Below are 26259 nucleotides of genomic sequence, written 5' to 3' on the forward strand. Positions count from 1 at the left end.
TTCATTATGCAGTACCTACAGTACCCCTGCTGCCCAATATCCCCCCAATTATTTTTTGTAACTAAAGATAGATGAATCTATTACATAATTTATTTCAGATGCTTGCAAAACCATTCAAAACACTGTGTGAAACATCCATAAGTCTTCCTTCCAAACTAAACTATCTCCCTGCCTTCTTATGCTTCTTTATTCCTTGAATCTCAGAAATTGTGGCAATAATTTCTTAAGCAAATAGCCGAATAATTGCACAGGGACAACCTCTCACACTGAATGTGCAAGATAACAAGTAAGAATCAGTAGAGAAAAGAAACACAGGAAGGTCAACCACGAAGATGTGTTTGCCACAAATTATTCTGGTGAAGTTCTATGGGAGGAAGAAGATGTGTCAGTGAAGGCCTAGAAATGTGGTTCCACCACCCACCACTGACAAAGCCCAAGCATGAAGGAGCCCTAGCCTCAGTATTGTGTAGGGGTAGGGCTGAGAGAAGTGGGCAATACGCCGGACTTTCCTTTGGTGGCCTTCTCCTTTTTTTTTTTCTTCAAATCTTTGGGCTCCTCTCCTCCTTCCCCTACTCCACTTGCCTGTCTCCCCTCTCCTCTTCCTTTTCTTCCTTCTTCTAACCAGGTCCCTTCCTCCCTCAAAGGAATGAGACATATTCTATGTATATACATCTCTTAACTTTTGCTGTCATTTTCTTTGTGTTGGCCCTTGCCAGTGTTGGTTTAAAGAAATAGTTTAAAACCTTTTATCTTCCTTTCCTTTCCCATGCGGATTCTTAGAAAAAACAATTCTTGGAAAATAGGGGAGTTACACCATGAACATTTATGAGTTTCTGGAAATAAACTATTTTGTTTTGCTATAGCTCTTAATTTCTAGTGCCAGAAGAACTTCTAACTTTTTGATACTCACTGTTCACATAGTTTCTGTAATTTCTAGAGTTAGCTTCAAATTCTTCTCATCATCTGTTTCTAGGAAGCGAAAAATATGACCACGTATAGCGGAAGCCAAATGCATGATGAAAACAAGACAAAAATGGCCACTCTTTCAAAATGAAATGAATCAAGAACCTTGAGAGTTGACTGGGAGACAGGTTTCACTTAAAACTTGGGTCTTTAAAGTCTTTTCACTTGAAGTACTTTCCACCAGAACCTCTTCCAGCAAAGTGAAAGTTTTTCTCTTGAGTTGCTGTGAAAACAGAGATTGCTATGGTTTGAATATTTGACCCCTCCAAACTTCATGTTGAAATTTGATCCTCAATGTTGGAAATAGGGCCTAATGGGAGGTGTTTGGGTTATGGGGGCAGATCCCTCATGAATGGCTTGGTGCCATTCTCACAGCAATGAGTGAGGTCTCACTCTATTAGTTCCCTTGAGGGCTGGTTGTTACAAGTAGCCTGGCACCTCTTCTCTGTGGCTTGCTTCCTCTCTTCTCCTGTGTCTTGGCACAAACCAGCTTCCCTTTGCCTTCTGCTGTAAGTGGAAGCAGCCTGAAGTCTCACCAGAAGCAGATGCTGATGCCACACTTCATGTACAGTCTGCAGAACCATGACCCAAATAAACCTCTTTTCTTTTCTTTTTCTTTTTTTTTTTTTTGAGACAGAGTTTTGCTCTTGTTGCCCAGGCTGGAGTGCAATGGCGCAATCTCGGCTCACTGCAACCTCCACCTCCTGGGTTCAAACAATTCTTCTGCCTCAGCCTCCCGAATAGCTGGGATTACAGGAACCCGCCACCACACCCAGCTTTTTTTTTTTTTTGTATTTTTAATAGAGATGGGGTTTCACCATGTTGGCCAGGCTGGTCTCAAACTCCTGACCTCAGGTGATCCACCTGCTGTGGCCTCCCAAAGTGCTGGGATTACAGGCATGAGCCACTGTGCCCCGCCTAAACCTTTTTTCTTCGAGGATTACCCAGCCTCAGGCACTCCTTTATAGCAACACAAAGGACTAAAACAGTAATGATGTGGGGCTTACAATGATCCCTCAAGGCTCTATATTATCACAGTATTTTATAGACTAATTTCGATTCTAAACTTTCATTTTGTAGCTTGGCGTTTGCATGGAGAAGTTAAGTTTCTAATTCTTTGTGGGATTTAGGATCAGGCACAATGGAACCTACTTCCTGACTAAGGAAAGAGTGCTTCCAGCATATCATTGTGTCAGAATGTGACAATGGCTTTCATACAACCCAGCCTGAGCTTCAAAAGCTTCTTCTGTTCTACATGCCTTGTCTTCAAATCAGAATGTATTCCTCCTTTTAAGGTCTGAAACTGGGAACTATTTGGGGTTCAACTTGACCATGGGATACACCTTTTCTAATCTGAGTTTCAAAGAGAAGCAAGACTATCATTTCTAAAATTATATGCACACAAATCTCTTCTTCTTATCATCTTTTCACTAATCCCTTGCCACTGTATGAGCATATCCTTTCACACACATATTATCACCAATGGTTGTGGGAACAGCCATACCTTGGAGGGCATGGCATGGTAAATTTTGAAGTTCATGTATCTGCTGAAAGAAAAAAGGTAGGAAATATTCCTTTAGACTCTTTTTCCTAACAAAAATCCTCTAGCTTCTCATCATTTCCTTTTTAGACCTTTGGAAAGTAGCATATCTAAAGATGAACATAAAAAACCTTCTTCCAAAATTTTTCACACACACACACACATACACACACACACAATGACACAATGGGTTCTGGAAAAGTAGAACAATCTCAAAATGTTTCATACTTATTAAAAAAATTATCCCCTTAGCTTTGAAGGGTGATGACTGATGCCAATAGTTTTACTTCAGTGAAAATATTTGGGGGTTGGTCCAAAGGTAACAAAATCACACACAGATGCTTCCTGGATACATGAAATATATTTTTAAAAACCACTTCTGCTAATGTTGAGTTACTATATTAGCCCTTGACAAAGATTATTTTTTCTTTTATTGAACATGATACTAAAGGCCTGGCTGCAGTCTCACAGAGAACAAATATTATAGAAACAAATTATATTAATATAGAATAATTATCACAATGGTTAAAAGAAAAACAATATTTGAAATATAGCAAATTAAGAACAGATATTTTCATTTCTATTCTTAAATTATTAATAAGCTTGTGTGACATTTGGATTTGTGAAGAATCACAAAGTTGGCTGTCTCCTTAAGTAACTATCTATAGTGTATAAAATTTTCCTTCTCACTAGAATTACATAGTTTAGTAGTAAGGCCATCACACTAATTTAAATACAATAAAAAAGAAACCACAAATCTGTTTGGTCAAGAAATAATGTTTTGAAACATTCTGTTTCTTTTTTTCTAGATTTCAATAGCTTACATCTGAAATATAAAATATCTATTACCTGAAAATTCATAGACCAGTATTAAAAAATAGGTTAGTGTCTCAGTGGGAAAATTAGCTGTCATCAATTCAGGCTGGCATAGAAGCTGAACCATCTCAAACAGGTACCATGGAAAAAATGAGAATTATTAGGTCATATTTAATTTACTACATTGTATCCAGGTATTATCAAGTCACACCAATTACACTTTAGTCAAGAGAGCCTCTAGGAAAGTTTGCTTGTTGGTACAGGGCATGCAGAGACAATAGCCAAAGCAACTCTAGTAGGAGAATAAAAGTTACTGAACTGAATAAGATAGGTGACTGTGGTTTTAATCATGCACTAACATTTTAGTATAGAAAATTGTTAGGGTTGATGTGTAGACTGGTGTAATTCCGGTTTGGAAAAATCTAACATATTAGTGGAGCTCTGGGGCTACATGAAGTAAAGAATTATCTGCAGACAGTGATTATTTCAAATTCATAAAATTTCATACAACATGCCCAGAAAGTTTGAAAAGAGTGAGAAATCTTCAGGGTGGTGCCAGATGTTGATTTAAAAATTTATCTGTTTTATGACTGAAAATGGATGGGCATTAATCTTAGAAAAAAATAGATATGAAGAAAACTTTGATTTTCAAAAGGAAAGGCTACATTCAGTGTCTCAAATTTATTTTTAGCCACTTTTGATGACCAAATCACAACTATTTAAAATGTAGCTCGAACTTTTTGAGTCAGATTAAAAGCCAGGGTTGTGAAGTAAAGAATCTCTGGGTAAGCAAAAACATTTTTTAAAAATGAAAAAGGCACATTGAATTAGCATTTCTTGGGTTGAAAACCCAAACCTATCAATCAACTGATCAACAAGTCAACTCAAAAAATAACTCACAACTGCTGCTCCTCTTGGAGGGATCAGGATTTGGGAAGTATCTGGGGTGGGTGCACTCTCCTCATAGGAACTACAGAGCCTAATACAGTATCATTTTAAAATTTATTTTATTTTATTTATTTTTGAGATGGAGTTTCACTTTTGTTGCCCAGGTTGGAGTGCAATGGCACGATCTTGGCTCACCACAACCTCTGCCTCCTAGGTTCAAGCTATTCTCCTGCCTCAGCTTCCCGAGTAGCTGGGATTATAGATGCCCGCCACCGTGCCTGGCCAAGTTTTGTATTTTTAGTAGAGATGGAGTTTCACCACTTTGGCCCGGCTAGTCTTGAACTCCTGACCTCACGTGATCCACTCGCCTCAGCCTCCCAAATTGCTGGGATTACAGGCGTGAATAACCATGCCCGGACATCGAATACAGTATGATTAATTAACTACTTGTTATTGCAGTAAACCAAAAACTAGCATATTAGATTGTGTTCAACATGCAATATGAATTATAAGCAATTTCCTAATATTTGGTGGAGTGATAAGACCTGGCTAGATGTTATATAGTGTAGTCAACGTGATTCCTTTTGTGAGTGCTTTACCACTTTAGAGGCTGCAACTATGAAAATACCTGTGAAGACTTTAAATGATGTTTCTAAAATTGGAGGTAAAAGGGGTGTGACTAATTTTTTTTATTAGTCTTTACTGTGACTAATGAAGAAGTTTGGTCATAGTGAAAGAAGCTTACTTGACGTTAAAAAGTATTGGTTAACTTTCTCATCTAAACTAAGTAAGGATTATGGCAAGATAATTAAGATTTTAAAAAGGAGGCATGATGCCAAAAAAGATAGCAGATCCTAAGAGGCACAGAGCTGTGGGCAGTGAAGGGGAGAAAGAGCCTTTGGGGCCTGGCTTTGTGGTCAGTCCTTGCAATAATATCTGCAATAATAATAATCTATCTTTCATAAGCTTAGATAATGTTGCTGGCTCACCATACATAGCTCTTAGAGCTCTTTCCCTAGTGGTGATAATAGATTTCCCTCAAATCAGCCATTCTTTCCTATAAATTTATAAGAAAACATAATAGATTTAGGCATACAGTTTACAATCAAGAAAATGAATGAAGTGAATCGGTCCATTGATTATGTTATATGACCCACATTCTACCTAACTTCTAACCAGCACTGAATGTACACATGTGCACACACACATAGACATACACACATGTAAGAAGACTTCAAAGGACCAAGGGAGAGTGCCTTTGAGAATCCCTTTTTTTTTTCTTTTAAGTAAAGGAAAAGTGAATCAAGTACATAGCTAAAAAAGATGTAAGAACAGGGAATGAGACAGATGATGCTGGTAACCAGAGGTACACACTCATACATCTGTATGAAGTAGATTACTAGGATGTCGAAAGATTTCAAAGTTTTATCCTTGTGTCTTTTGAAGATCAAAGTGGTAGGCTTGTAAAGAGCCTTAGGTGAGTAATGCCTGGAGTTTTTGGGGAGGATTCTGGAGTGGGGATTTCAGTTCATCCTCATTCGGCTTTATCTTTCTAGGATCTGTCATGATACAAAAGACTGAACTTAGGCTAAAGAAAATATGGAGAACTTACCTACTTTCTTGGTGCTGCCCTATACTGACCGGCACTATATTTGGCTTGCTTAGGTTTTATTTCATTGTTGGGATGGGCTAGGGTGAGGGCAGAGCCGTAGGTCATATTTCTTTGGTTCTGTTTCAATGATAGAAGTACAGGACTTTTAACTTTTGCCTACATCTGGCATGATGGATTTCTATCCATCTGAGTTTATCAACATGATGAAGAAATCAAAAGTGATTTACCACCAGCATTATCAAGTGATAGAGAATAAGCACTGAGAGCAAGCAACTGTTTTTGAAATTGTTACTTCATTAGGAATCAGACTGTCCTCCCTAGGGGGAAAATGGATCAGGTCCAATGGTACAGAAAGGTACAAGTCCTCAAGTCTTTAACTGCAATGAGGTCCAGCTATATGACATTGTCCTAGCCTCACCTAGTTAATGATCTTTCCAATAGACTCCTTAATTCAAGAGTCTTAGAAATTACCATCTGGGGTTTTTGCAAATTGTACAAAAGCAGAGACTTGTCCAAACAAGATCCAGCTTGATACACTTCACATATACACATCTCTTATATACTGGTATGAAGCTATGAAATCCATAAAATATGTGGAAAGGAGAGGAAAGAGCTGCAAAGTCCAGCTCAAGTTGAAAAGTCTCAACACAATTTCATTAAACCCCAGAAGACCTCTATCTCCAATAAGACATACTACGAGAGGATTTTAGTGCTAGAGTAGAATGACTATGAGTCTAGCTATGGAACTACTACTATGATTAGCAATTCAGGGCTGGGATACTGACCGTGCACCGTGATCAAGCTGATTTACGTACTGCTTTATGAGGGAATGCTCTTCAGCCACAGGGCTGGATGCACTTATCCCCTCAGGTAACCTGAGGGATTCAAACAATGAGACCTCATTAAAACTTCCCAGGGACAGAGCAAGGCCCACTCAGAGAGGAAAGACATTGAGTGTACACAGCTTTATTGAATAGCACCCTCAAAACAGAAACCGTAGGCCAATCTCTGTGGTGATAGAAAGAAATGTGAGCTTTAAACAACATATCTGTGGTTCACAGAGAACATTCCAAAAGGACTGAAAATGGGAAAAAAGGGAAATAATCATATTCTGGGTTAATGGGTACCACGCACCCTGGAGGAACCAGAACAGCTCAAAGTATTATAGGAATATTTTAGGGTAGAAGAAGTCATGTTATCCATCTAGACGCATCCACCAAAAGCACCGTCCGAGCTGAAATGATATAAAATGACCTTCAGTAAGGATAGGGTCTACCTCTGCTTGACATTTGCAGAATGCAGAGCTTCCTAATAAAAATACATATTTCTAAACATCATGTCAGGTCTTCCCTACACAGATGCACACCTGTGTCTTTTTACAGACTTTACAGTTTATGATTTCATTCCAGAAAAAAAAAAAAAGGTTGAATTTGCTGGTGATTCTAAAAAAGAGTGCTAAAAGGAAGTTACTGAGGGCCTAAACCATATTATTCTACTGTGGATGTTCTGCTGTAGAAAACTGTCTCCTCGTTTCCACTTGTTACAGAACTTATTTATACATCAGAAACACCATATTCTGTTTATTCTGCTAATTACAATTATGGGGAACATCTTCATCTCAGGTTCCTGTTGATGGGCACATACAGGAACTCAGAAGAAAAAATCAGCTGTGTTCTTAGTCGCATTGTCTTCAAATCCTCAGTTGAATGTACCGGGATATTAGAGTGAAACTGGCACCTTATAAACCTCTTCAGGGAAAAGATGAATTATGTGCATTTTGTGAAATATGAGGCTGTCCTTTTTTTCTGCTGAAAGGCATTTGAAATCTTATGTTCAATTACTCACTCCAATTTTCCTTACCTTTGTTTTTGCTTTCTCGTGAGCCTTCGTTCATGTATTTATAAAATAATTATCTGGTGCTTGATTCGCAATTATTTGATCAAATGACTCAGAGCACCTCTTGACCCTGCATATGTCTGATGCTAACTCTTAGAGAAATATTTGCTTCTCCTGTTTCTTGCTCACATGGGAATGGATCTTGTGCAAAGAAATGAGATGCAGATCCACCTTTTAAAAAAGTTATTATCGATGACATTGCTTATATGGAAACTACATTTCCAAGTTTGGTCTTTAGCCTCTAGCCTCAGGAACTCCAGGGTTCACCAACAAAGGATTCTTTTGTATCTTAGCTTTAAATAATGACACGCTTCACCATTTATATAATAACACACCATTGCATCTTGAAATTCCAGTTTCTTGACTTCAACAGACCACTCTGAGGACTATGAAAGTGACTTCCTTAATAAGATGGGAAGCATGTGTGTCAGCAGTAAAACTGAAACATACCCCACATTCTTACTGTGGATACATTATAAATGCAGGTTTCCAGACATGACATTAATCCCCAAAGCCACCATACCCCTCTTTAAATGCATGCAAATGAATGAAATTGAAAACTTATAATGGATATTTGCAAGCTAGTTTCCAGTAACAATATTCTGCCCTTGGCTTGCATGAGAATATTTTTGTTACCACAAAATCAAGGCTCATTACCAAAGAAAGGGCTTATTTTATAATAGGGTTGGAACTTACCTCCTGGTAATAAAAGGACTTCCTGAGGAGGGAACAGAGTGGGAGAACAGGGTGTCATTCATGCTGGTTACAGGTCTGGGAGGCCTAAAACAAAAGACAGTGTGAATAGAAAGTTAAAACAAATAAAAGTCACACATTTAAAACTCTCCCTCATCCTTCCAGGAAAGGGGATGGGAAGATCTGAGTTCTATCTTTCCCAGGATCAACAAGAAATCTTACATTTTCCAATTAAATTCCTTAAGTGTTTTAAAGTAACATTTCCTTGAGAATATATAATCTCAGGTAAACACTGGGAGGCAGATCTCCAGACACCATGTGAATGTTGATGCATGAACTTTGAGCCTTGATGTTTAATTGTACAATATTCTGGAATGAAGCAAGGATGTGAATGTTGATGTGAGCTTTGAGCCTTGATGTTTCATTGTATAATATTCTGGAATGAAACAAGGATTTTGAAGAAGGCAGTGGTTTTACTTCTACTGCCTTCTCAAGAAGCCTTGAAGACCTGATCATTGAATCTACGTTCTCTTGGAAAGAGGAAGTTTCCTGAGGCTTTGGAAGGTTCCTTCTGTGTTCTCCATGATGACGGGCCTCTCCAACATGCCTGGTCTGAAAGGACACAGGCTGTACAATCATATCATACCTTATTTGCCTTTGCTCTAAGTGAAGAGGCAAGTAAGCTCCACAAGGATTTATGAAGTTAGTTTCTGTTGTTTGGGTGATCCATATGATAGAGTATATGGTGTACGGCATCCCATAAGCTTTACTTGTTTTCTTATGATAAGAGAAGGAAAACAGAGTTCAATTTTCCTCAGAATTGTTCATGGTTCTAAACACCAACTGCATGGAGTCCATCTTCCTTGGTCTGATTTTCATTTCATTCTGTCATTCTTTTCCTATCATGAATGTTTTAGGTCAGGTAAAATGATAGGACTAAGATCCCTATCTCATCTCCAAGGTATTTTTAGTCTTTTTTAGGTTCAATATAGGATAATGAATGGTAATATGAGATGGGATTTAGAGTTCAAAAGATGGAAAATGAGGTGGGGCATTTTCTGAATCACAGGAAATTTCAGTTTCACTATAATTCTGTATTTGAGTTTGATGGTATAGAACATTTTGAAGATGTGACATTAATTATAGCAGCCTAAATAATCAATTTATGTTGGCTTGATTAAGAGCCAAATTTGTAAATGGTTTAATTTTTACTTTAGAGAACAGCTTTGGCTTCTACAACGAAGACATTCTGGGAAAAAGATAGACTTGTATATCCCAATGTATTGACTGGAATGGACATGAAGCTCTGCAGGTTTTAAAATGTCAGCACTACATGCAAAAATTCATTGAGACTTAGAATAACAGTCTCTGGGGTTAGGGATAAAAGATTACAAATATGGTGCAGTGTATACTGCTCGGGTGATGGGTGCACCAAAGTCTCACAAATCACCACTAAAGAACTTACTCATGTAACCAAATACCACCTGTACCCCAATAACTTAGGGAAAAATAAAAAATAACATAAATTCACCGAAACTTTTTTCATGGTAGCTGGTGCTAACCTATACTCTGAGATTTTGTAAGACGTATCATCTGTTGGACGAAGCCAAAACAACAGATTCACTATTTCATCTACTCTAGACAAAACTGAAGTTCTGAAAACAATCTTAGTGTTTTGCATTACTTATCTAAGATGCATCTTTGATATATAAGGGAGCAACACAAGGCTAGTTTAAAACTAACTCTGCTTTGAGTTGAACACTAGCAATTTAGAAGAAGGATGCTAATTTTATAACAAATGTCCTCTGAATTATGAAAAGTTTGATCTGCTAGATTTTAAAACAGTGAACAGAGTATAACATCTTCATCGTAGCTTTGCAAAGAGTTGAAAAAAATACTTGACCTGACACTTCTGATTTTGTCTTTTTTTTTTTTTTTAACTTTTCCATCTTCCTCCATGTCTAAAAATGAGAAAACAAGTGGATTTAGAATGCTTTTTAACTAGCTTGATAAATGTATTCTATTGAATCCAGTCACTACAAAGCTGAAATCAAGGTTTCTCAGCAAATGGCTTTGTTTAAGGTCTACCATTGAAATGTTGAACTTGGGACAAAGAATGGCTAGCCCTGGCACCAAATGGTGGTTTTCAGAGGAACTGAAATTCCTATTTCTTCCACAATCAAATGGCAAGTTACCTTATCTAACAAATGGCCCACACTGGGAATTCTGAACATATTTGGTTTTATGTAAAAGAAACAGCTCCACAAAATAGAGTAAGTCACAGGGGCCTTCTGGACAAGATCTTCACAGAGGACAATTTTATGTAAGTGTCATCCTTGTAAACTGAGTGTACAGCACAAGAAGACTTATTTCTAAACTAGCCTCATATTGCTCACTTGTTTTGTGTCTCATCCCCACTTATGATCATGATTATACATCTTCATAAGTAGACTGGAAACTACTGCACTACTTACCAAGTATCACTTTTGGCAGCGAAAAATTGAACAGAATACAGACCGTTAATCATGGTAACATTTACAAGCAATACAATAGCTAAGAACAAATGTCAAAGTACCAAAACGTCACCACCTGCTCATTTCTATTTAAGCACTAATTCATGACTAGCAGCACCTCTCTACAAGATGGGTAGAAAATCCCTCGGCTATAGTAAAAAAAAATGGCATTTTCTGTGTGTCACATGCTTCATTTCCATATGCAAATATACGTGTGTGTTTGTGTGTGACAGAGATATTAGTACTATAACCTGTTTTAAAATCCTATTGATTCAATCTCTCTTTTTAAAATTTATTTTTTACCATATCTAAGTCTACCTGTAAAATGTTAATCTGTTACATAGTCAGACTGTGCCATATTTTTGCCACTTTTTTCACATTTAAGTTGTGGCTAGGTGTGGTGGCTCACACTTATAATCTCAGCCTAGGAGTTCCAGACCAGCCTGGGTAATATAGAGAGACCCTATTTCTACAAAAAATAAAAAAAGAAAAAGAAAAAAAGAAAAAATTGGAACTTGAGTTTTAAATGAGTAATAAAAATATTTTCTAATGTTTTCATTAGGTATTGATAAAGCATTTTCCATTTATTATTTTCTCAATTTCATTTATATCTTATAATGCTTTTGCTGCTCAACTTTGGATGCAGTATGTATTAGAGGACTAGTAGCAATTTATTTTTTTATTTTAAGTTCTGGGGTACATGTGCAGAACCTGCAGGTTTGTTACACAGGTATACATGCGCCATGTAGTAGCAATCTTTTTTATTTTTTCAGTCGGAGTCTTGTTCTGTTGCCCAGGCTGGAATACAGTGGCGTGATCTTGGCTCACTGCAAACTCCGTCTCCTGGGTTCACGTCATTCTCTTGCCTCAGCATCCCTAGTAGCTGGGACTACAGCTGCCTGCCACCGCGCTCAGCTAATTTTTTGTATTTTTAATAGAGACGGGGTTTCATCGTGTTAACCAGGATGGTCTTGATCTCCTGACCTCTTGATCGGCCTGCCTCTGCCTCCCCAAGTACTGGGATTACAGGCGTGAGTCACTGTGCCCGGCCAGCATTTTTTAACACAATAATTAAACAGCAAGATGTGCATTTAAGAAGACTGTATAATGTTCAACATCAAATTTTATGTCCATGAGCTCTATAATGTTCTACATATTTCAGCACTATGTAAGGACATACCATTATCCTTCACTTAAACATTTACATCATGGACTTTTTTTCTGAATATGTCTTTGAAGAATTTGTATTAATTTACAAAATCAACACACTTTTTCACAGTGGCAAAAAAAAAATGTTTTATTTTGAGTCTGTGCTATAATTCCCAATGCCCAGAACCTCAGGTCATCAACACAGGACAGAGTATGCCCATCAATATTGCCAATGCTTGCAGCCCACTCACTGCTCCCTTCTTACCTCTGTCTGTAAGCTTATCCATGGGTGCAACTGATACGGACTGGGATATTTTTGTGACACTACACCCAAAGAATGACAAAGGTGTGGTTTGTACTACAATTAAAGGTTGCTTAATAAATTATTTAGGAAAGCACAGGGAAAGGCTGGAGAGGGAATGAGGATGACCAAGACAGAGCTACAGCTAGAAAATATATTTTTATTGCTATGTATAGTTCTAAGGAACATACTTTTAGGGTGATTTTTGCTAGAGACTCAATGATAAAGCTGACTTCACATATTTCTGCACTATGACAATATTCCTTCTGCATAAGATCTTTATAATTTAAGTCATATTTGGGAGTAATTAAGGGCATTAAGTGGAGGTGGGAGTATTGGTGTGTTTTATTTCTTAAATTTCACTTATTTTCACTGTACAGCACTGTATAAAAGTAGTGGGATGGCTTATTATAAATGACATGGTATGGAATGTCATATATTTTGGTCTAATTTATCAAAATATTATTTACATACATTTGGAAGAAGTGTGAATATTCATTAATTCCATGTCCATGTTCATTATAGCAGATTAAGAGAGCATTCTTTTTTATAAATGATTAAGGCTTAATACCATTTATTTTTTTATTTAAATGTCCTTGATGTGCCTATGATAATTTAGAATAGTTAAATGAGCAATGCATTTTAAAATTAGAAGTCTCAGAAAAAAGACGTGGATATCTACTAATGACAATAGCATTTGAATAAAGAAACAAATATGGAAAAAATTTCTATGGCTAAAAATAGAACAAAAATATTCTGTTCTAAAATAGACTTGACATTCTACATCCAGAATGTCTTGTATGTTATTTCAACAATTAAATATCCTGTACAATTTGAATTTTAAAATTAAAACTTTCACCCTGGGAAAATATGTTATCAGTGAGTACAGATCAGTATTCTGATTCAAGGACTCTTGAGGATCTGGTAAAATAGATAGAGGTTTTCTCAAAAGAAGACACATTTTGTACAGAATTTTAAAATTTCTCCATGGAACATAAACTAAGAATGTATTGTGTAGCTTAGCCCTCAGTTACGTCAATAAATGACAAAACAGATTATATTGCCCCATAAGTCAAAATTTAAAAATTATTACTCAGCCAATTAAATACCTCTCTCTCTCTCTCTCATACACACACACAGACACACAGACACACACACACACACCACCCAATCCTAGCACCCACTGGATACAAGGCCCTGAGCTAGATAATACTCCAAAGTGACTCACTGTGAAACAGACTTTTACACTGCAGTACATCACTTCCTAATTCTTTGGAGGAGTGTGAAGCAGCAAAGCTCTTAGAGTCAGGCTATTCACACCCACACCCCCTATCTTCATGACACCCAGCAGTTCCGTTGAAGGCTGCTTTCTTGGGGTGAAACTCCTAGCGGGGGGGGGGGGGTAGGAAATTACTCTCAGCATAGCTCAGGGAGCACCAGCTGCTCTCAGTTTGTTGTGGTCATTTATTAGCAACTTAGTGATTGTGTCTAATTGGCTATGGGAAGGAAAGTCTAGACCTTAATAAGATCCTTCATAAGCTCCTGTGAGGTAGATTGCTGCAAGTGGTTGGCCCTTTGGGACATTCCCCAGATTTATTTATCCCTGGCTTATCTTAAGGTTTATTTATAGAAGCATAATTTCCAAAAATAAGTTAACCACATTCTACAGAATTAGTTTACATTAGCTTCTGGAGGCTGAGCCCATGCCAGCTTGTAAGCTGAGAAACAGGAGCGTTCAGGCTGTGTATACTGCTGAGGTCAGAGACGTCTCAAAGCACCCCCAGGAATAAGCAAAACAAGGCCCCAAAGTATTTATACAAAGCTCACAGATGTGACGCAGCACAAATTGTTTGGTGGTATTTGCTAAGGTCCATCGGAGAACGTAGGTGCTGCCTCCATGAAGGTCTCATACCCACCACAGTGCCCCTTCTGGATTATATGCTGAACTGCCTGAAGCATGAACTTTGCATTGTTGAATTTCTATACTGGTAGGTCCCATCAGCCCACCTCTTGATGTCAACATGCAAACACAGGCCCAGTGGTGTGACAGGTTCCACTGAACTGTGGAAAACAACAGGCAGTTCATAAGGAGGCATCTGTGACTACATGGTATCTAATTGTGCATAGAAGCAGGTAATGAGACTCTTTCTTCTTATGAGCCCAAGGTAACACCAAGGAAAAAAACTGTTTCTTCTACCTAAGCCCCCTTGTTATCTTGGCCACCCAGGCCTGAGAGAGGTTCAAAGGCATGAAACTTCTGGGAGGTAGCAGGGATGGCTGGAAGGACCGTTTGCTGGTCCAACACCTTCTGCCATGAAACTCACACATACTTTGAAGAAAAGAATCTTTGAATATTCTGATAAATTTTCCCACCACTCCCCCTTCCCCTGCACAGGCTATGATTCTTCTAAAGTTATATAGCTTGGGATGAAAAACAAAAGTAATTTCTAGATTTGCTGGCATCTTAAACTGGGTCTGCAGAGCAATAAAGAGCTTTTATATTTGGAACTCAAGGCACATACGAAATTAAGGAACAATATGCTGTAAATCATTTTTTACCACAGTGATCCCATTGATTGTTAACTTCCAATGTGCAGGCACCACTAACATCCATATTTTGTAACTAAGCTTTCTGAAATATTTTCCACCTCCAGGCGAATTATGCTAGTGTTGCATATTTCACTTGTCCAGCCTGATGGAAGTACTGTATACCTCAACAACAACAAAAAACTGTAAGGGCATTACTCTAACTTTTTTAAATAATTAAATGAAAAATCTTGGTTGCTGACCACTGATAGGGAATTGCCTTTGTGTGGCTCCAGACATGTGCCCTAGAAGAAAATTTTCTCTTTACTGGGAGGGTAGAGATACTCACACGATGTGAGCCAAGTTGAGTGGCTTCTCAGGCTGATCTGGGAACATGGGGTGCAAAGGTTCACGGCTGGAAGCACAGCTCAGGGACTTGCTTAATGCATTAGTCAGCTTCTTAGCAGGTGATTTCTGGAAAGAAGAAGGAAGGTAGAAGTGACAACAGCTAATATTTATGTAATATTTTATCAAATGATTTGCTTTTCATAATAGATATTCATTCATGGAAGAAATCCTTTTCAGTGCTGACTTTGAGTCCGCAAGTTTGCTCAATGCTAGGAAGAGAGTTTCTGAACAAGCTGCCTCCTGCTGCTCAGTATCAGCAAATGCTACAATAAATGGAAGCAGGCATTGTGCATGGGGCACCTTCGCTGGGACCTAATGGGCCTGCAGGAGTCCTTCTGACAAAAACTCAGCAGACTAGGAAGGTCATTCGAGATGGAGGAAGCAGCAACAGTGAAGGGAGCCCTTCTGGGGAGGAAAGCAGGAGGCAGATCATCAAAATCTTTATATGGCTCGTTAAGAACTGTCCCTTTATCCCCAGGACAGAGGGAGACCCTGAAGAGTTTAAATCACAGGTATGACAGCATCAGACCTGATTCTAGAAGGACTGCTCTCACTTAAGAACAGAAAATGGTTTGTGAGAAAATAGGTATGGAGGGAAGATGAGCAGAAGGTTTTGCAGGAATCCAGGTGCAAGAAAGATGTTTCAGGTGTGGCTGAACACATCCAGTTAGAAGTGAAAATGAATCTTCAAGCTGAGTCTTCAGAATTTGAAATTCAGGTTATTTCCAGAGAATCATGCAGCCTCTTTTTTGTTTACATTGTTGGGATGTTTATCTTGACATTATGCAGTCAAAATTATATAAAAAGCAGCCTACCACATATATTAGGTTGGTGCAAAAGCAACTGTGGTTTTTGCCATTTGAAAGTAATGGCAAAAACCGCAATTGCTTTTGCACCAACATAATAATAAAACTTTAACCATATTTTTCCTTTCCATAAGGAACCATTTCAAATTTTGTCACTTTCTTTTACATCTAGAGTCCTTAATTGGTAATATAATGAAGTGACTATTATCCTCATTTTTTAAAAGCGAAGTAATAAGAGCATTGCTCAAGAAATCCCTCTGGCTTTTGTTAGGAGATGTAATTCTTAGAACAGTTAAGATAGCAGCAACAGCAGCTCTTTGCACCACAAACCATAGGGCCTTCTGTCTTCTCAAGAAGTCTGATCCTTCTTTGTACAGATAGTGCCCTGGAATATAATTTTAGAGTCTACAACCCCTAAGAAAGAGGCTCCTTATGTGGATTTAGCATTTACGTAAAACAACTAAATCTGATTAGTTTTCAAACAACAAATCTTTTAGGATATGGGGTTGAAGTTTGAAAACTGGTAATATGCTAACAATAAGAAAATAGAAAGTTTTAGCTCCTATCTTCTAAACTAAATTGTAGTTCATGATCCGTGTTAATGTATCTATTTATCCTCAGCATGACATAAACAACAGGAGTTGCACTGGAATTGGCAAGTTCTCAGTATACTCTGCCTTGGTGAAGAACTGTTACTTGAATTCAGAATCTGACTGGTGATGAAGTACTAGTATATTTACACTGAATATTAGTTCCCAATAATAATTCCTAGGAAGAGTATTTTGATTTAAGAGGTATATTCTGAAGACTTCTTTAAGTAAAGACTACAGGTTGAATTGAAATACATTAAAATATAGAAAAACTCATAAATAGGTTGGATTTTCTTGTGACAGAACTTTTCCAAGAGCTGCTGGAAGGGCTGATGGTATACCCCACAAGAACCAATCTACACACCCTACAAAAACCCATCCTTGAAGAGATGCACAAGGGCAACGCTGCCGGAACTGATCTTTGAGTTTCACTAAGATAAATGTCCGTAAATCATAATCCACTTGAACAATGACCTCAGAGTCACATTTCCTCCCACAGACCTGGTGCCACTTGCTCCTGAGAATACTCTATCACACAGACACTCACATGCCACCACCAGGTTGGTCACTCAGACTCTTCATGAAAAGATGGTTTGCTAATATAACCACAATCTCCCCTCCCCACCCTCTGCAGAAAAGTAAAATGGAACAGTATTATTAAGTCCACACTCTCCTCTCATACTTGTTTCTTTAATATTCTAGTCATGCACTTAAAAGAACTCCAGAATCTAAGAAAAATAAAACTAACAATAATTTTTAAGCCGTTTCCACAAAACAAAACTTGGAAAAGATTTTAACTTACTGTGAATGTAAGACTATGTTCCAGAAGGTCCTTGCTGTTCAGTTGTTATTTAAATCGGTACTGAATTATCTGTATTCCAAGAAGTAACATAGTTTTGAGTCTTCCTATATTTTAAGTCTCAGGAAGCTACACTGGGTTCCAACAGAATAAGTAAGAGCACCCAGTGGGGTGGAGGGTGGGAGGAAGGGGGACTGAATACTAGACCTGGGATAGAAGGTAAGTTTGCCCTTTAATTCTGCCACCATCCTTGATATTCCCTTTAATTCTGGGCAACACTCACACATCCAACTCCAAGTATTGCCTGGACCTTGCCTTACCCATGACGTGTACTCTTTCATTTGGTGCTGGTTGCTATGAGAACCACCGGCATGTCCCCTCCAGAAGCAGTCCTGACAGAGCTGGTAATTGTGACACTGTTGGCATCGGTAGCGAAATCCCATCATACTCTCACTGTGGCAGTAGGAACACTCCACCGGATGGAAGACTAAGGGGGAAGTAAGTGAAGAAAAAACAAGAAAACAAAAGTATGAACCAGAAGAAGGAAAAATACAGCCTTAGAGGAATTGTACCTTTCTTCTCTGCACCACGATTTCAGATGATAGTTGATTTGGGCTCAGAAAAACATTTAGTTCATTCCTGGATTCTCCCACAACCCTTTTCAATCATGCCTGTGGGGAAATGAAATGAAATGGGATGGAGAAGAGGTGTCCTTTTAACAACAAAAATCTCTGTAATGCCATTTGCTCTTTCTATTCCCATCTCTCACATAACAAGAATTTAAATTGCCCAAACAGACTTGCCTTTACCCCAAACTGCCCTCTGTCTCCAGGAGACCAGCACAGCTCACTGGAAGACTCGGAAACACAAGGGGTGAATGCCGATTGTCCAGTGGGAAGAGAGCAAATATCAGAAACATGGAGAATGAGAGGAAGAAAAAAGAAAGGAAGACGGGCAGAGAGTAGAAAACTGGATGTGGATGTGAGAATTAAGTTACTTTTTAAAAAATGGAGTGACTAATGGCTTACTTAACGACTGGTGTTGCCTACATCTGACAAACAGATTTTTTTTTTTTCTTTCCTGAAGCAGGAGTATAGGGCCCTAAAAAAGATGTGTAAGTTATCTGAAAACAGTTCTAAATAATTCAGATACCTCAAGAGACAGTTAACTTTTTTAGGTAGGAAATTTGAATTATAAAGCAAGCAAAGCAAACTACTAGATTTGAAGTGAAGTAAAATATTAGATTTAAGTGATCAAAATCCAAGTAATTATCTACATGCTATGAGCTAGATACTAAAACAACAATAACAATTCTTGCCTTTGGTAAAGCTATTCTCTGGCCTAACCAGTCAGGAAAAACACTACAAATAATAATAAATGAAGATAAAAAGCAAAGTGTAAAAACAAAGACAACTAGCTCTGGACGCACTGTCTTCTAAACAAGTGTCATAACCTTCCTTTCTGGCTCTTGAGAAAGACTAGAGTGGGACTTGAATCTAGGGACAACTGTTCTGGGACAGTGCCTGAGAAACTGATCTCCTGTAGCAGGAAATGCTGAGAGAGAAGGAATGAAATTATAGCTTTATGATTGGACAATGACTAGTTCTAGAACTGTAAACAGTAACATGAACTCATTTTGCATACTAACATGGACCTTGATTGCTCTTCACTTCTGTATATGGATAAACAAAAAAACTATGATTGTTAGTGATTGCAAAAAAAAAAAAAGTAAATTCATTCTTTAAATTTTCTCCATTAGAAAAACAGGATAAATTCATAACTTTTAACTAACTGAGATAAATAAGGGCAGATGCTCAAAATTCTGAATGATAATTTAAAATTAATCTAACTTTAGCTTCAATGTATATTAAAGAAATACACAGAAGTTGAGTAATATATAGAGACTTAAGTTAAATCTCTAGTAAGAGATATAGACTAAATTATTTCCTCGTCAAGTCTGGAGAAATTTCAGAGTTACATTGAACAGTAAGTAGGAACACCTAAAGATTAGATGGAGGCACTGAACAGTTCCATGTTTAAATTTCTATAAAATTTGCCCCAAACTGTATTTCATACTTAAATCTGGATATGCCAACAGCAGTTCCTTTTATCCTAGAAATACTTGCTTTAAAAAAAGACATGATACGAAAGTTATTTTACTCTTATCTTTAACGTTAGTACAACTATTGAAAGCTCACAATCTGGAACATATGACTGAAGATTAACAGGGTGCTATCATCTATTTTTTTTTTTTCTCATTTCTCCCACCTATTTCTGGTTGAGTGACTGGGAAGAAATAATCAGTGCCATGTATGCAAATATGAGAAATTCAGATCTAAAACAAATACAAAATAATGTCACACTCCTTGTTGAAGTTTGCCTTCTATTGTGCCAAGTCTTTTTTTTTTTTTTTTAATTATTATACTTTAAGTTCTAGGGTACATGTGCATAACGTGCAGGTTTGTTACATATGTATACTTGTGCCATGTTGGTGTGCTGCACCCATCAACTCGTCGGCACCCATCAACTCGTCATTTACATCAGGTATAACTCCCAATGCAGTCCCGCCCCCCTTCCCCCTCCCCATGATAGGCCCCTGTGTGTGATGTTCCCCTTCCCGAGTCCAAGTGATCTCATTGTTCAGTTCCCACCTATGAGTGAGAACATGCGGTGTTTGGTTTTCTGTTCTTGTGATAGTTTGCTAAGAATGATGGTTTCCAGCTGCATCCATGTCCCTACAAAGGACACAAACTCATCCTTTTTTTATGGCTGCATAGTATTCCATGGTGTATATGTGCCACATTTTCTTAATCCAGTCTGGACATCTGGGTTGATTCCAAGTCTTTGCTATTGTGAATAGTGCCACAATAAACATACGTGTGCATGTGTCTTTATAGTAGCATGATTTATAATCCTTTGGGTATATACCCAGTAATGGGATGTGTGCCAAGTCTTTTAACCACACCTGACTTGTAATTAAGAAGAACACCATGAGATTTACTAAGTGTTTAGAACTGATAGTCCTAATTTTTCAGTGGTCCTTTAAGGCCTTCCCGAACAGGGTACTGGGTTAGTTCTCTCCTAAACAAAACTAAGAGGCACTAAATAGGCTTCCCTAAAACAACGACCTGGGCTTACTAACTGTAGAACTAATGGCCTAATTTCAATAATTTAAAAAATCACCTTTGCTCGGTAGTAACTACTCACCATTTTCCACATTCGCTAGTCGATGCAGAAGAGGCAACCAGACCAGACACTGCGGGGGAGGATCCGACATAAGCGTGTCCAAGAAACCATTTAACGTGACTTTTTTCTGCATTAAAAAAACCCCCAAAAACATAAATTTAGGACAGAGAATCATCTCAATTTACCTGCTATGTAAATATCATATCACTTGAGACTGAAACAAAAGAGCACTCAATAAACCTCTAATATCTGAAGAAACAGAACTTGCCAAATGTGTTATTCAACTAGTTCAGAACTGAAAACATTGCTTGCTTTTTATACCTAAGCCTACACAGGACTGAATTCTCTCCACTGAGGCTGAGTCAATAGTAGCACCAGGAGAAAAACAATTCTGAGAGCATCATTTGTATATATGAAAGACAGTATAAAAATAATGAAGAAAAACAATTGAAATTCTCCATGGAATTTTACTCAAGACTGCATCATAGCTCACTTTATAATTTACCTATCAGTCAGTCTTCTAAATTTATAGAACAACTTCCCTTTCGAGCTTCCTCAACTTCCTTAAGTACTAAATATTTAGTGGTTAATGTCAATGGTTCTGTTATACAGGAGCAGGAGGGAATCCTGTTAGGACAGAACCATCTAAATTTTTAAAAACTCGTTCCTTTTATTACTTTATATATAATTCCTCTCAATTCAGTCTGTTTCTTTCTCAATATCCAGGTCCTTTTGGATGCACAAAAGGAATGCATTGTATCTATAAGTTCCTTTCAAAATGATAAAAGTAAGAAAGCTATATTAATACATGTACTGTAATAGTATAAATAACAAAATACATATTTATATGCAAAAATCACTACTTGAAATTTTGAACTAGAATATCAAAGGGGATGGGATAATATTTATTTTTAAAAAATATTTATTTATTTACTTACTTTAAAGATGGGGGTCTCACTATGTTGCCCAGGCTGGACTCAAACTCCTGGTCTCAACCATCCTCCTATCTCCTCTTACCTACCTCAGACTCTTGAGTAGCTGTTATAGCCAATTCATTAAGTACAAAAATAAACTGGTGTTATTATTTTTATGTTACCTCTTTTCATACTTGAAATGATCTTATTCATTTTGACTATTTGTCATACTGGCTAAAAATCACTCCTGGAAGTTTCCAACAATGTTGTTATGATTTCAACATGTATAAGTTGCTTATCATCAAGGATATGTACAAATCATAGAACAGTCTAGAGGATATTTCAAAAGGAATTTTGAACATGGCAATATCACATATAATTCTTGAACACATAGATCCTTTTTTTTCTTTTTTTTTTTTTTAGAGACAGGATCTCACTCTGTGGCCCAGGCTGGAGTACAGTGGCACAATCATAGTTCACTGAAACCTTGAACACCTGGGCTAAAGGGATTATCTCATCTCAGCCTCCCAAGTAGCTGGGACTATAAGTATGTGCCACTACACCTGGCTAATTCTTTAATTGTTTTTTCAGAGATGAGATCTTACTATGTTTTCCAGGCTGGTCTTGAACTGTTGGACTCAAGCTCTCCTCCTGCCTCAGCCTCTCAAAGTGCTAGGATTACTGTGTGAGCCCCACACCCAGCACAGGTCATTTTAAGACTTTTTTTTTTTTTTTTTTTTTTTTTTTAAAAAACCCAGTCCTATTACTCCAGCTGATTTTGAATGAGATGTATTCTGAGGCATTAGCACATTTACCAATTCTTCTATAATATACTACCTAAAATTCAAGAATTCAGATATAAATGAAATTATTCTTGTTTCCATGATTGGGTGAAGTGATACAACAGGTAGTTACATTTCCTTGAGTCAGATCATCTGCATATTTGTAAATATGAACTGAAAGTGCACAAAACAAAAGCAACAACAACAAGAACACAAGAGTAATATTAACAGATGGAATCAGAAGACCAGAGTTAAAAACAGCCCCCTGCCCTCACTAGCTATGAACTTTATGTTGTTAAAAATGAATCATATTTTCTTTGTTAGGTCACAGGGTTGTTGCAAGCCATAAATCAGATAATTCACTTTGTGAGGCATAAAGCACTATAAAAATAAAAGGAGCCATACATTTAGCATGCCATGAGAAAATTTGGAAAGCAGTAAAATTGAATGAAAAAATAGATTTGTGTTTTGAAGTGATTGACCTTTTTTTTTTTGAGATGGAGTCTTGCTCTGTCTCCCAGACTGGAGTGCAATAGCACAATCTCAGCTCACTGCAACCTCCACCTCACCGGTTCAAGCGATTCTCCTGCTTCTAGCTGGGACTACAGGTGCCCACCACCATGCCCGGCTAATTTTTGTATTTTTAGTAAAGACGGGGTTTCACCATATTGGACAGGCTGGTCTCAAACTCCTGACCTTGTGATCTGTCTGCCGTGGCCTCCCAAAGTGTTGGGATTACAGGCGTGAGCCACCTCACCTGGCCGATTGATGCTTTTAAAAGTTAATTTCAGTAAAAAGAAAAGACTTCCTGACTCTTAATCAGTAAAGTACAGTGTAGTGAGCATTTGTTTGTATGCATTTTATGGGGCAGGGATATACCTGTTTTTTTTTTTGTTGTTGTTTTTTGAGACAGGGCCTTGCTCTGTCGCCTGGGCTGGAGTGCAGTGGTGCCATCTGGGCTCAAGCTATCCTCCTGCCTCAGCCTCCTGAGAAGCTGGGACTACAAGCATGTACCACCATGCCTGGCTAAGTTTTTAAAATTTTTTGTAGAGATGGGGTCTCCCTGTGTTGCTCACACTGGTTTTGAACTCCCGAGCTCCTGACCCTCGGCCTCCCAAAGTCCTGGGATTATAGGGGTGAGCCACCACACTCAGTCAAGAGGCCTTTTCAGTGGACAAAAAAGTTAGTTTGGATTTCCAAAAAATGGTAAACTAACCTTTGATGTATGGATTTCTATGCTGGAGAATGGGCCTGGAGTCTCTTCTACATGACCGGAGAGGTACACACATAGATAGCCCCCTAAACTATGCAGCTTCCCAGGGTAGTTTTAGCCATACCCAGTTAAAACACATCACTTGGAACCCCAAATATATCATGGTGTAGAAGATTTAGGCAGCTGTGTTTGCCATATTTTGGGCCTCTCAGGTCATGATGTGGCAGATGTTGGGATTCCTTGCTGGTATCCTTTGTTAAACCAATGTTAAAGCTTGTTGCTGGGTCAAGCATGTATTTCACATGAGGCTGAATGAGACAATTAAGCCCTTTTGAAAGTGCAGTGATAGTGAAAATGATGACCCTGAGGGTGTGGTGATGTGGTTAGGCTTTGTGTCCCCATCCAATTACATCTTCAACTGTAATTCCCAGGTGTTGAGGGAGAGACCTAGTGGGAGGTGATTGGATCATGGGGGTGGTTTCCCCCGTGCTGTTTTCGCGATAGTGAGGGAGTTCTCAGGAGATCTGATGGTTTTATAAATGGCAGATTCCCCTGGGCTTTTCATTCTTTCTCTTTCCTGCCGCCATGTTTAGAAGGTGGTCTTCGCTTCTCCTTCACCTTCCACCAGGATCGTAAGTTTCCTGAGGCGGAACTGTGAGTCTGTTAAACCCCTTTTGTTTATAAATTACCCAGTCTCCGGTATGTCTTCATAGCAGTGTGAAAAGAGACTAATACAGAAGGGTTGTTGTAAGGATTAAATTAGACAATGAAAGGAACAAATTTAGCGCAGGGCCTGCCTCATGGTCAGTAAACACTGTCTATTATTGTGATCCAGGGGTGCTAGGTTTAGTTACTGGTTCAGAGGTCTTGTCAGAGGCTGAAAAATACACTACAGGTTGCTATCACATAGAAGAATTTGTCCGAGTATTTGTGACCTGGAATGACATCTAGAAGGAGAGCAACCACTGTTTGAAAGAGATACTTCCTTAAACATACTTTTCTCCTACCTGTTGGGAGAAACAGGATCTGGCTGACTGTTCTGTGTAACCAAATGAAGGACCTTCAAAAACTGCTGTGGGTAGTTTGAGAACTTCCCGAAGGAATTGATCATATCGTCCATAAACCATCACCCCACTGGAGTCAGAAATCATTGAGAAAATATCTGATGAAAGGAAAAGGAAAGATATTTATTCATCACATGAACATTCTCCACTGTTTTTGTTCAATACATCTGCTATAAATGACAAAGTAGCAAAACAGATTTTTTTTATGAAAGAATGATATAAAAGCTAATTTTTATGCTTAAATATTCCTGGCATAATGTTTTCTCTGGTTTCTTTTTGTAGATGATTCTGGCACATAGCAATCACAAGTAATTTGGGTAAGACTAACATTTTAATAAGAGAGAGACACTTATTAAATGTCTTTAATAAGACACTTATCTTTTTGTTTGACTCTCATGGAGTTCAACAGGAGAAATTTTTGTATATATGAGAGAGATGCTGACTTCATTTGAAACACAATGAGAGTTTTACTGTAAATTTGGGGTGTGTGTACATTCATTTATCTAGCTAGAAATTTACCAATTTATATTATCACTAAAACTTTCAGATTTTGGTGTAAGATATTTGAAAAAACAAAGACACGGTGAGGATAAAGATGTAATGACAAACACCTGATTAACTTCCTACAGAAGCAGAAAACTTTCTGTAAATTACAGTTTTCTGGGTGGAAGGCACTTGATTTACAGGGAAGGGTTTTCTGACTCATGTAGTGAAGAGGAAGCCTGGCCTTGTGGATGATCAATGAGGTAAAGTCAGGGTCCTGGATCTTTCTCTGAAGGGCCTGTGGCTTCACTGAACCACTGTTCTTCAATTTCTGCCAGTATGTGTACTTAATGAATATTAATGACATAATTTCCCAAGGTGCTTTATAATTCCTCTGTGCAAATCACTATTAGAATGAAAGGGTTTGCTATTATATAGTTTGTCACCATGCTAACTAGCTTGTCACCAAGCCAGCACAGCTGCTGGAATAAACTGCTGTGAATGTGTTACCTCTATTCACTTTAGGTTTAATTTTTCAAGGTCAAAATGTAATCTGGGGACATTGTTTTTACACCAAAGTCAGATGTTAAGCATATCACAGGCTTTTATTGGATTATGGTTTTGAGAACATGAATTGACTCTCATTTTCATTAAATACTCCATTTATAAAGGGTTTCTGCTGTTTCAAATAGTTTATTAACCATAAGACTCTAGAGATTCTGAGTAAAAAAATTAATGTACATATTTATGGGCTACAGAGTGATATCTTGATACATGTGTTCAGTGTGTAATGATCACATCAGGATAATGAGCATTACCCTCATTTCAAACATTTATCATTTCTTTGTGTTGGGAACATTCAACATCTTGTCTTCCAGCTTTTTGGAAATATACAATCAATTTTTGTTAACTATAGTCACCCTACGGTGCTATAGAACACTGGAACGTATTCCTCCTATGTAGCTGTAATTTTGTAGCCATTAGCTAACCTCTCCCTATCCCCCTCAACCCCCTGCAGCCCCGTACCCTTCCCAGCCTCGAATAAGCACAATTCTACTTCCATGAGTTCAGCTTTTTTAAAATTTTTTTTTAGATCCCACATATGAGTGAGAAGATG

The 26259-nt window shown here is 37.9% G+C and overlaps 1 protein-coding gene across 32 annotated transcripts in view; it reads right to left on the reverse strand.

Annotated features, from left to right (window-relative positions):
- The window catches only part of DTNA (dystrobrevin alpha), a 394437-nt gene that overhangs the window by 55434 nt on the left and 312744 nt on the right, over window positions 1-26259 (reverse strand). For 15 of the 32 annotated variants that reach the window (XM_073006396.1, XM_073006399.1, XM_037982388.2 and 12 more), the window contains 6 exons: window positions 24603-24757; window positions 20708-20813; window positions 17821-17987; window positions 15247-15371; window positions 8412-8495; window positions 6605-6694 (listed from right to left, as the gene is read on the reverse strand). In XM_073006396.1, coding sequence (XP_072862497.1) covers window positions 6605-6694; window positions 8412-8495; window positions 15247-15371; window positions 17821-17987; window positions 20708-20813; window positions 24603-24757 — 727 coding nt within the window. Of the gene's footprint in view, window positions 1-6604; window positions 6695-6723; window positions 7054-8411; window positions 8496-15246; window positions 15372-17503; window positions 17988-20707; window positions 20814-24602; window positions 24758-26259 lie in introns of those variants that run through there. The other 17 variants (XM_037982393.2, XM_007974297.3, XM_073006401.1 and 14 more) reach the window with 4 other exon arrangements.

Source organism: Chlorocebus sabaeus, chromosome 18 (genome assembly GCF_047675955.1).
Source record: "Chlorocebus sabaeus isolate Y175 chromosome 18, mChlSab1.0.hap1, whole genome shotgun sequence".
NCBI classification, from domain to species: domain Eukaryota; kingdom Metazoa; phylum Chordata; class Mammalia; order Primates; family Cercopithecidae; genus Chlorocebus; species Chlorocebus sabaeus.